This window comes from Physella acuta, unplaced genomic scaffold (genome assembly GCF_028476545.2).
Source record: "Physella acuta isolate Inbredline_101_S28 unplaced genomic scaffold, ASM2847654v3 ptg001908l, whole genome shotgun sequence".
Classification (NCBI taxonomy): domain Eukaryota; kingdom Metazoa; phylum Mollusca; class Gastropoda; family Physidae; genus Physella; species Physella acuta.
The window spans coordinates 96,993-109,286 of NW_026733413.1; the positions used below are offsets into that span (position 1 = coordinate 96,993).

General features: G+C 33.2%; 2 protein-coding genes across 2 annotated transcripts; both read left to right on the top strand.

Annotated features, from left to right (window-relative positions):
• The first annotated feature begins 1,288 nt into the window (after positions 1-1,288).
• LOC131931180 (uncharacterized) lies at positions 1,289-7,142 on the top strand. Its single transcript, XM_059287884.1, has 4 exons — positions 1,289-1,639; positions 3,876-3,979; positions 5,285-5,469; positions 6,449-7,142. The coding sequence occupies exons 1-4, from the start codon at positions 1,404-1,406 to the stop codon at positions 7,121-7,123; spliced, it is 1,200 nt and encodes a 399-aa protein (XP_059143867.1). The 5' UTR covers positions 1,289-1,403; the 3' UTR covers positions 7,124-7,142.
• A 2,822-nt stretch (positions 7,143-9,964) lies between these two features.
• On the top strand, positions 9,965-12,060 carry LOC131931177 (uncharacterized). The gene is made up of 3 exons (XM_059287881.1): positions 9,965-10,128; positions 10,935-11,068; positions 11,884-12,060. Exons 1-3 carry the CDS (start codon positions 10,113-10,115, stop codon positions 12,052-12,054), a joined length of 321 nt encoding a protein of 106 aa, XP_059143864.1. The 5' UTR covers positions 9,965-10,112; the 3' UTR covers positions 12,055-12,060.
• The last annotated feature ends 234 nt before the right edge of the window (positions 12,061-12,294 follow it).

Here is a 12,294-nt window from a genome sequence, read left to right on the forward strand (position 1 = left end):
CAGAAGAAATTTCCTATTATTATCTATTTTAAATTTTTTACTTTTTGCGTAATCGTCGATTTCGTCGAATTTTACAAAATCATTACCTAAATAAATAAATAAAACAGTTCAAGAAATAAAATAAAAAATACCCAACACGATACATTTTTTAAAAATGTGTAAAGTTGACAATGATGTTTCTTGCAACGGAATGAGGGGCAGTGTTTCTTCCAGACTTTTTTCTCCGGGGCGGGGGGTGGGGGGGGGGGGGCACTTAAAATTTCCGGAGGGGGGGGGGGAACGGGGACGGGGGGGACACACTATTAAAAGTATATATTTCCTATATAAATTCCATTTCGTTCGGGGGGGGGGGGGGGGCGGTAGACTTTCACGGGTGTGGGGGGGGGGGGGGGGCGCAGAGGGGTAGGACTTAAGTTTCCGGGGGAGTGGCGGATACTGAAGTAAATATTTCGTTTATAAATTCTATTTCGTTCGGTGAGTGTGAGTTAGGACTGGGGGGGGGGAGCACTTCATCACCGAGGTCGTCTTTATTAGATTGTAAAACAATAATTTTTACGCTGTTTCAAATTAGAAAAGGCGAATAGGAGCTTCGTAAAATTCTTCTTTCCGCTCTTATTGATTTACTGGTACAAATAAAGAAAAATGATTGGGGTCAAATTTTCATTTTTCTGAAACGAAAGTGAAATTGAACTTTTAACTCAACCCGGAAGCGTTAATAAAAAAAAACAGCACACACACCCTAGTTACTATAAATAGGCTACGCCCTCCGTTAAATGGAAGAGAAGCTACTCTTGCAAACAATAACAAAAACAATTTAACTCTCACCCGAAGAGATGCCTGGAAGAATTTCTGGTTGTACGACTTGCATAAGCAATCGTAAAAACAAAACAAAAACATGTTTCACTTGACCCGGAGTCTGCCAGAGTTTCTTTCAGACACTTTTCCAGGGGGGGGGGGGGATTACCGAGAAACACTAGTTAAAGCAGACACCTTTCGTCTGTTAATGTGCTATTTAGCGGAATTGATCCAGCCTTATTCTAGATGAATTAGTTCTAAATCTCATTTATGGATGATCCATGATTGTTAAAATAAAAACATTTGTTTCATTAGATTATTTTGCTGTCCTAATTTTAAAATAGTCTAGATATCGGGAATTCCCCAAAGTCTCGGCTGATCTCGTAGAAAGCTAAGCGCATGCGCAGTGCAACGCTATGTGTATAAAAACTGATCCCCGCGAATCCTACTTTCACTTTTCCTTTTAAGCCTAACAACAAGTACTAGGGATCTAACAACTTTTCGCCTATATCTACTCTAGGTCTGTAGATTCTAGGTCTAATCTAGATCTAGAGTCTAGGTAGATTTGTCATTTGTTTTGGAACACATTAATCGTTGATTTCGTCAACATGTCACTCCATGTCAATGACAGATTCTCTACTTGGGAGGATTTCTTCCGCGCCGTCGAGGCTTATTGCGATGAAACACACCAGCCCATGGTGAAAAAATCTTCCAAAAAATACATCCCAGATCCTAATGAAGAAGGCCAAACCAAGTACCCAGCCATGCTTTATACGTATTATACCTATAAATGCACACATCACGGCATCTTTAAACCACGGGGAGAGGGTAAAAGAAAAACAGCGTAAGCATTGTTTAGTTCTGAGAGCTCTATTCTTATATTAATATATTTTATATCATTTCTATGATCTACCTACACTCTACAGTTACCGTTAACACTCACAGTAACTTGTTTATTTGCCAGTTTGGATTTGGTAGAAGTAGAACAACTATCATTATCTATTCCAATAGATAGAATCTAGATCTAGACATATCAATCATAGTTTTCAAAGGCAAAGGTCATAGATGGACTAGGTAACTAGATCTAGATCTAGCTAGATCTAGAATTTAATTAGATTCTTCATCATTGTAAGTATTAACTATATTAACTAGTGTATAGGCCCATAATTGTAATAAATTAGCCAAACTAATTAGCCTTTAATTAAGATCATAGCCTAACTAGGCCCCTATATGACAGAAATAATAATTGTTTCTATTAGGTAGGGGCCTATAGTACATTTAAAAAAAAAATTATTACAATGATTAGGCATATAATAATTACATGAATGATTAAAAAAAGCTAATTACATTAATTTTCTAATACATTTTAATAGGCCTAAATGTCAGTACATTTACAAAAGAAAATGTTATATATAAGGGATCAGGTAATATTGGCAATGTCAAGATGTTCTAAACTAAAAGAAATTTTCTATAGGCCTAAGTATTATAAGAGTATAACCACCTTCATCTTCCTTTGGAAAAACACAATGAATTGAATGTAACCAGAAAACAAACTATACTTAGGCATAGGACTACTCTTATTTGAACTAATTCTTATTAAAGATGCAGACCATTTATAATTTAAAATTACTCGAATAACCTTTTAAAAATTAAAACGGTACAATTAATCAATTTAAGCATAAAAAATAAAATAGCCTTGTACTAGGCCGACATGATTTGTATGTCTGCTATTTCTGACAGATGATTAAATTAGTAAAATTAAAAAACATCAACCTAACTAGATTTGATTATTTTTTTCCATACTTTGACACCTTATTAATTAACCGGTTGTATAGAGATCAAAGATGATTTTTATCTAAAAGTTGACAATTTTATACATATGTTTGCATTGGAACAAGAACAAATGAAATTGATGCAAATACACCCATAGTAAACATTCCTGTTGGTCTACATAATAATTTTATCAACTTGAATTTTTTTTTTAAGAGAATGATGGTCTTATTTGGGGACCATTTAACATGAACCATTGCATAAATGGCAAATGCCTTACCAAAAAAGTAAATTTTACTAATTTAAATTTATTTTACTAAACTAACTTTAAAGTTTGTTTTAAAAAATGTTATAGAAAAGGGATCAGGTAATATTGGCAATGTCAAAAAATCCTAAAGAAATATTTTCTGAAAATCTATGTATATAATTCTCTTCTTCGAGCCGTTAGAAAACAAGCCGCAAACGCTCTCCCTACCTCCCCACCCCTACATGGTTTTAGTGAGCTGTGTTCACTCTAAATGTTTACAAGCAGAGCCAACGATTTTAAACGTAGGGGGGGGGGATTATGGTCCTTAACGAGCTACTTATAGTGTTTTAAAGAAATATTTTCAGTGTCAGCGTTGGTACTGTCGAATTCACAAATTATGAATTATTGAAAATTAGAAACAACTAAATAGCGGCGTATGTTATGCCGCGGGCCGGCTCGTATCTATATAATTCTCTTCTGGGAGACACTAGAAAACAAGCTGTAAACGCGCTCCCTACCATCCCCACCCCTACATGGTCTTAGTGAGCTGTGGCTCACGTTATGTTTACCTTCGTGGAGTCGGGTTTAGTGACGGCTATTAGGGGCAGATAATTTAGTTTGAAACGATTTTAAACGTGGGGGGGGGGGGGGGTTTATGGTCCTTAACGAGCTACTTATAGTGTTTTAAAGAAATATTTTCAGTGTCAGCGTTGGTACTGTCGAATTCACAAATTATGAATTACTGAAAAGTAGAAAAAACAACAACTAAATAGCGGCGTATGTTATGCCGCGGGCCGGCTCGTTATAAGATAATCAATCAATTCACTGTATTACATTTATCACTAATAGCAATAATTTCTAAAATCTAAATAGAGATTCTTGTGGCAAAACAGCAGTACCTACTTAATTTACTATCACTACACTTTATAACTTCCTCATACAAATTATTTGCAAAAAATAAGTATTCCTAAAATAATAGCTATTTGTGCTTCTAGAAACTGAACTTTGTATTTTAATTTTTTTTTACTCTGCTGTTTCATTGCTAAATGCACCAAATCCACAGATCATTAAGAGAAGATTGTAAAGCCAAAATTCATGCAAGTTTGACCAAAGACAAATCAGCCCTTGTTGTAAGAGAATTAATGGATACTCACAATCATCCAATTGGTAAGTGCTGATCTTTGTAATGCTTCAGTTTTAACCAAATATTACTTGCTGTTAATCACTACAACAAAGTATGGAGTAAAACTACATCTCCAGTCTCATGTTGAAGATTGAAGCAAACTTGCTGTAGGAGTCTATTTTCAGTAAATTCATGATACCATTACTAGGTTCCATAGTAAGTAAAGTTCCCTTTTCAAACCTGACGGCCTATAGGGCAAGTGAAGTAGAGTTCACTTGTTTCTGTGACCTCGGCATATGAAGATATAGTGTGGTCAGCACTATGCCCAGCTGCCTTTACTTTCCCTAATGTGAGTTAGGTACCCATTAGAGTTGGGTGGGCTCAGGGATGGTCTACTGACTTGGATCTGGATTCGAACTCGAGACTTACGGGTTAGCAGTCCAGCTCTCTACCGCTAGACCACTCCGTCCCCCTAGGTTCTATCATTATGGCTAAAAAGTGCTGGCCAGTGATTTCATTTTTAGGGTCCAGCCTGATGTTAAGAAATAAAATCCTAGTGTTGTTGTAAATAACTGCTTATATGTTCCTGAAGGACCACAGAAAGTGAAGCAAGGGCTTCTGATTTAAGTGGACCTAAATGAAGAGAGCCATCCAGAATCAGATCCGTTGGGATATTGCAGCCCTTTGCTCCCCAGGGGCCTTACAATTAACTGAGTTGTTGTAAAAAGTTTTGAACCTCATTGTTAGGATTGTTACATATAAGTATTTGCGTAGATTTAGAGTAGCGTCCCTTTTGTTTACATGTTTTCATTACCCTTCAAACAAAAGTCTATTTTAGTTATATTGAGATTAAAGAATGTAAATAAATAGTACACATAATTCTGTAGCATAGGAACGATTGGGATGGAAGTGACATTGCGCCGGAAACTTAAAGGCTAGGTAGGATATAACAAAATTTGGAGTTAGGAAAGATTGGAGGTCCATTCTCTAATAGGCAGCCAAGCTCTCGTCATACTTTTAACAACAAAGAAGTTAATTGTATACAGACTTTGTGTTGGTTTATTGTCGACCCTGTCCGCACATCACAACACTAATAGTCCATGTGACAAGAGAAGTAGAGTTTACCTGTTTCTGTGACCTCAGCAGACAAAGTGATAATGTGGTCAACTCTCTGATAACCGCCTTTACTTTCATTAACTTGCATCAGGTACGCATCAGAGCTGGTGGACTCAGGGACACTCTACGCCTTGAACCCAGATTCCAACTTGAGACTTTTGGAGTAACAGTCTTATACTTTAACAACCCTTTCCAATTGATTTGTAAAGTGGTTTTATTCAATTTTTTTACAGGAGAGGATTTGTACTGCAGGTACGCCCAAAACAGGAGACTTAACAAAGAAGAGAAACAACGGGTGGCGGAGCTGCACAGGCTCAATGTTCCAACCAAGCTGATAGTACAGGAAATCAGGTCTATGAATGGGAAACCTATCATGAAGCAGGACATTTGGAATGAGAGGATGAGATTAAAAAACCAGGTAATGTTGCGTAACTACGAGTATAATCCGAGTGGTCTAGCACTTGTTCAATTCTAAAATGAAGATGCTTGTTTGTAATTCAGACATACACAGTTCCACTTATTACAGCTGAAGTATAATTTGATTTTTTAATAACATTTGGCAGAAAAATACTTAGAAAGAAATTAATTTTTCTAATTAACTCATTTGCTACAAATGCGAAATACTCGTGTCGCTACTGATGCGACATGCCATCACTCCCTGTTACTTATTGTATTTCTTTCGCATTGTCATCATTGTGCAAAAAGTACTTCTACACTATTCATGCTCAAGATTTTTCCAAGTCTAAATTGTGGCACTATTTATTATTTATTTATTCCAAGTTTATATCTAGACAAATTTTGAGCTTAATTTCGCTCTTGGTTGCTTTGACGTTATCATAGTTTTTGTTTCAAAGAATCAGATAGTTAAATAGATTCTATATTATGTTTAATATTTAAGTTATTAAAATCAGCAATCAGAATGTATTGTAAAATTGTGTAATTGTTAAAAAGTATTAGTAATGTTTCATAGTTTCATCACTAAATTTGACCTGTAGATTTTTATAGAATAAATGCTGCTAGAAAAACTAATCAAATTATGTATTTCTTTGAGTTAAAACATTTCTTTATTTCTTGACTTCTTAAAAATGAAAATTATTTTTAAAAAAAATGAATTCAGCTCCATTGAATTGACTGACAATAAAATATATGTGCTCACATCTAGATTTGCTGAACTATATTTGTTATTTTATGTTACGATAATTTAATTTTTAAGTGATCACTTATCAGGATTCATTTTGAAAAACAAAATTCTCATAGTTTATTTTCCTCTAAAGAAATCATAAAAAAGTATTTTAATTGTTTTTAACAGAAGCATGTACCCTGCTTAAAATTTGTTTTGATTCAGTGGCTTTTGCTTTTAAAAACTGTAGTCCAATTATTGTATTTTTGTTTTTAAGGGCAAGTTTTCAACAGTTTGGCCTGATGAACAAAACAACATCCAGCTGGTAATGGACGTTGAGGACGAGGAGGCTCGTGAGAATAGGGCGAAGCTAGATAAAACCTTGAGCTGTTTGCTGATTAAATCTCTGTGTGATAATTTCTTTCAAAAGTTGGTTACATTAGGGGCCGATAGGCTAGGGTATTATGTTAGTTTGTTCCAGCAGTTTCAAGGTTTGTTGAATAGGGATATGAATTTTAAGATAGTTCCCGATGAACTTTCGTCAGCTGGCAGTAGCTGCGACACAGCGATTGTTAAAATAGAAAGTGTGAGTGTGGATAGTGTTGTGGATCAGATTGTCGTGGAGGGCCTCAATACGGTGCAGGAGTATGTTGTTGCTGATGTTACGGGTATAGATTGTGTTGGTGAGGTTGTATGCGACACAGCGGGTGGTTCGGATGCTGGTAAGCCGGTGCAGAAGGTTGCGAAGAAGAGGGGTCGGCCCAGGAAGATTGTGAATATAAACTGTGGTATATGTGGTTTGGAGGAACCTGATAAAAAGGTGGCTGTGTGGGTAGGGTGTGAAACCTGCGCTCGATGTTTTCATAGTGTGTGTTTGAGTGATGTTGATATAAGCAAAGGTTATGTCTGTGGTTATTGTAATAGAAAAAGAGCTAGAGCTAGTAATACTTAGTTAATCCTTTTTTTATGTTATGTTTGTTTTATTTTCCGACTGTATTTTTCGATCAAGTCTTCCATAGTATTTTATATTATTTTAAACTTTGTTATGTGCTGTGATTAATTTATTTGTCTAACAAAAAAAAATAATTTATAAATGCACCGCATTTTAACCTGGTTTAATACTTCAGCTCAATTTAGTTTTTTAAACAGCAGTTTTGGTTAAATACTATTTTTTTCAAATTTAACTTCTGGGCTTTTGGGTATGAAATTTTGTGTTCATCTTTTAAAAAAATATATACTGATTTTTAAAAAAATTAGATCTTTAGGCTAATTATTGCATTGAGGTAATTTTTATTTTTAAAAAATAGATAAATATAATTAAATATGTATGATGTTTATTGTGAATTCCTACTATGTTTATGGCATGTTGTGTGCTAAATTCTTTGTGTGTTGTTAAAACAGTTATTGTAGTATAAAGAGACTCTACACACCTCTAGATTCTGATGTCTTTATTCGATCAATCACTTTGTTACTCTTTAGATAATATTTGGCACCATAAAATCATTCTGTGGTTAAACATAATAAGTCAAGTCCCTTCTTGAACTTGATAGTCCATGAGGCAAGCGGAGTAGAGTTTGCCTGTTTCTGTGACCTCAGCATATGAAGAGATAGTGTGGTCAGCACTATGCCCAGCCGCCTTAACTTTCCATAACGTGAGTTAGGTACCCATCAGAGCTGGGTGGACTCAATACTGACTTCATTCAACCTTGAAATTTTCAGGTTAGCAGTCTAGCGCTCTACCCCTAGACCATACCATCCCATTATGGTTAAACATGGATTCATTAAAAGAAATGTATTGCCATACTTGGTAAATGAGAAATCCATTAGCAATATTATAAGTTATTACAACTAATATTTAGTTGTTTGGAGATGATAATAATGCTCCATAATTGTTCAATTGGCTCGTGTAATTCTATGTATATAACACTTCTATGTATACAACATTTCTATGTATATAACATTTTAAAACTGTTTTTGTAAATGAGATCAAATTAGTTTTAAATAAATTTTGCTGTGTATAAACACGTGATTATCAAATTTTTATTGTTTTTTTTTTTTAAATATTTGTAGTGTGAATTTTTATCTTTAATTTCTATAACTAATCACTCTTTGAAATAAAATAGCCATGACTTTATTTGGGTTTGACGTCATGTAGTCATAAAAATAAAGAAAAAAATACTAAAGAATTATTTACAATAATAAAAGCTGATAGTTGCACTGTACACAATTAAGTAGAACAAGCTTGCTTGCTTTAGTTAAAATATTGGGCAGCTAATGTGTTTACACACAATGAAGAGCAGTTTTGTTCTCAGCATCTTGGAAGATAAACACGCAACATAACCAGTGTACAGTTAAGTTTTCCATAGTTCCAAAATGCAAATGTATTTGAAGAAATTAAAAAGAAATTATGTTTTCTTTTAAAGTGCATGTATGAAGCCTTTTATAATATATATTTAATATTTTAAAAATTTTCATATAAGAAAATTTCACAACTAAAAAACATAAGCGCTAACTGAAAGCACTAAATGTGTGGAAAAGTACGACTACTTAATAAATCCATCATTTGATTACATTTAAAATAATATATTTTTAACATCTATGCAAAAATTCATGTCATCTTCATTAAGTATTATTAATTGAATTATTATCTGGGTTTCCAGTTTGAAATTAATCTGTTCCATGCTCACAAGATTACTTCAATGATAAAAAAAAAAGAATAAAGTTAAATAAAAGTGTTAAAAATGACTTATTTCATTACTGTATTAAAAAAAGAAATAAAAAATTTATGTAGCATTTTATAAACTAACAGAATTCTAAGGAATAAGTTTTTCTTTGCGCACTTAGAAAAACAACACGAAAAATTAATAAAGTCTCAGTTGTATTTTTTTAATGTGTTGCAGTTTGTGAAAAAAATTAAAAGCAAAAAAAAGAGTTTTAGGTTGTTTAATATTTTATTTTTGCAACACTTCCAGGACACATTCTCTTTTCACTGGCAAACAAACAACATAATTATTGATTCTACAAAAATGTAGTCATTTTGAATTTATGTGATCACATTAATAACAATTTTAGAGAAAAGTGAATATATAACTCCATCTGCGCCACTACAAGACCATTCATTTTTTTTAATTTAAAAGAATTTCTAAATTTAACTGCATTTTCAAAATATTTCTTAATTCAAATCAAATATTATAATTTAAGGAAAAAAACCTTTAGCGGTTGTGTGTATGGGCATAATATGACTAGTTTTTAGAAAATACACTGAATAGTTATCATTACAAAACATTAAGGAAACTAAAAATAGATATATCTAGCTATATATTACCAGAAACTTTATTATCTCTGACTACAGTTAAATTTAGTCAGCTAACAAAAAAATGTTTTATTTTATCGGATTTTACTAAGATTATCTTCAGTTGATACAGAAATATTTCATAGATTTTATTGTAACATTAGCCTACGTGTGGAACTTATTTTTAGATTTTTTTTTTTTTTTTTTTTTTTTTTTTTTGTGGTAAAAAAATAATCTTCTAAAAAAAGAATGAAAGTGTTACAACATTTTAAATGATATAGATCTAGATCTATATCGAATAAATATAAGTTTTTGGCTAAATGATATTTAATGTTGACTTAAATAAGAAAACAGAAGTAAAAAAACCACACATTAACGCAACAGCAATGCCTTAGCTTTCTTTAAAAAAATTCTAGGAATTCCCCATATTTTACTACAACAGTAATAGGCCATAATTTTCCCAGCGGATATATCCAAAAAACTTATTCATCATTTGTATTTGTCTTCATCATTATGGAAGACTGCAGAATGGTGGCATTTCAGTTCTGATATTTATGAAATAATATTTAAAAAAGAAATAACTTTTACTGTTTAATAAATAAATAAACACAGTGTTGTTAACTTCTGCGTCATAAACTTCATCCTGTGAATGGCAAGCAAATTCGGTAATTCAATTAAATTTTTGTTTAATGGCTTACAATAATGTTTAGAATCACCATGTTAAATTCGTACGGTTATCGTTCGATTTTATTTTCTGATATAGTGATACTAGTTATTGGATTTTGTGGGTATATCTAATAAAAATCTAGAATGTAAAATGCAATTTTTGGGTGAAAGTATAATACGTTTAAATGCCTTAATAACTGAAAAGTGACATATTCTAGTGTTAAGAATAATGTATTCGTGTTCCCTTTTCTCCTATATAGTAGAATAACGTTTTAATTGTTTCGATTATGTTCTAACGTCTAACGGTTCTTGTAAAAACTGTAAACACTTGTCAATGTTTCACATAAACATGAGCAAAACTGTGACTGTAAAAAAATAAGCCGGGAGTGATCTCCACTAAACTTTCTAGAAGTATATTATATAACACTGACTGGGATAACAAACGGGGTAAATAGACATGTATTTTTGAATTCAATTTCTAATTATTTAAACTTTTAAAAATAGAATAGAATTTCGTAAAAAAAAGAATTGCGCGCTATGTGAACAGCAAATAATGTGTGTATAATAGTGCGGAATATTAGTACTTTATAAATTGATATGCGTTTTTGAGAAATCGGAAATAGCTTAAAGTACCACTTCCTATCTATGGAAATAAATAAAAAATTTCCAGAAGGCAGAGAATTAATTATTTTACTTATATGGAAAAGTTCGTCTAACTATCTGAAACAGTACTCAAGTTATAGACTTTGTGGAAAAAAAGTAGAATAAGTTCCACTTTGAGAAAATATATATTTTTTTTTTACAGAAGCATTAATTGAAATTGACCAGGATGGAAATATACCAAATCTAACTGGGAATGGTATGATCAATACAAATCTTACACTAACAAACCAGCACACTGTTTTGGCAGATGTTTACACTGAAATGCCAGTGTCGACGGTATGTCTTGATGTTTCCCATTCAATGTTCTCAATTTCAATGTTGTGAATTTCATTATTTCATTGGTACACACATACACACACACATAAATACACACACATAAATACACACACATACTCACACGCGCTCGCACACACGTACACGCACTCACTCACACACATACTTTTGTTTTAAAGAGTGCGATAAGCTATTGCTATGGATACGATGGTTTACTGCAGTTGTTTACTGAACCGAATCAGGCGCGTCTTTCGGCGCCCCGGCAGGGTGCGATTTGTCGCCAGGGGTATCTTGTAAGCACTATGGCGTCGACTTTCGTTTTTTAGAGCCCCCTACAATATTGACACGGTGGCACTCGAAATTCGAAGTGTGTTCTTCCTCACTATTACAGAAGAGTGATTAGTGTACACGTAAAGCTTTCGTATAGCACGCCCTGTGGCGTGCTGGGCGGTAGTGCCAGTAAACCCGTGCCCCAAAAAAATTTATCCAAGAAATATAACGCATGCATTGTTTACATTTAAATAATCCAGTTTTAGAAAACAAGGCCACACGTCTAAGAAAATAGGATTGGTAACGCAATGATGCAACCATCTTAGAATATTGCGCCAGACTTTCTTTTGAGATCGCGGCAACACACGGGACGGGCACGCTAGTTATTAATAAATTATTTTAAAAAAATAAATAAATCACATCAACAACATAGTTGTGTTATCGTATTGATCATTGAGTTGCGAAAGTTGAAATGATTTTTAAAAAAGCTTTTTCCATAAAATTAACTACACTATGAACAATATTTCTTCTATATCTCTGGCTTTAAGGAGATCCAGCGCTTACGCGAAATCCACAAAGACCCAGAGTTGCCCTTAAATATCATTATGTGGATAAAAATTGGACACAATGACTACATACCATTGGCAGAGCACAAGCCAGTTTCCAGCTACTTGGTCAACACTATCCAAGACGTGGCATTTAAATTTACACGCAGATAAATTGAGTTTAATATGTTTTTTTAAAAATGTATGTTGAAAATTGTTTTTCCTTTTAAGTTTAGTTCTCCCTAAATCTCCATGACAAGATCTAAAAACAGCATTGCTAAAAATATTTAGACATTTTGGCCCTAAAAATCTGTTAATGTAAGTTTATATAACAGCATTTCTAAATAATGTAATGCTTCTTAAATTATTACTGCGGGGAAAAAAGGAAACAGAAAAAAAATATATTTTGAAACT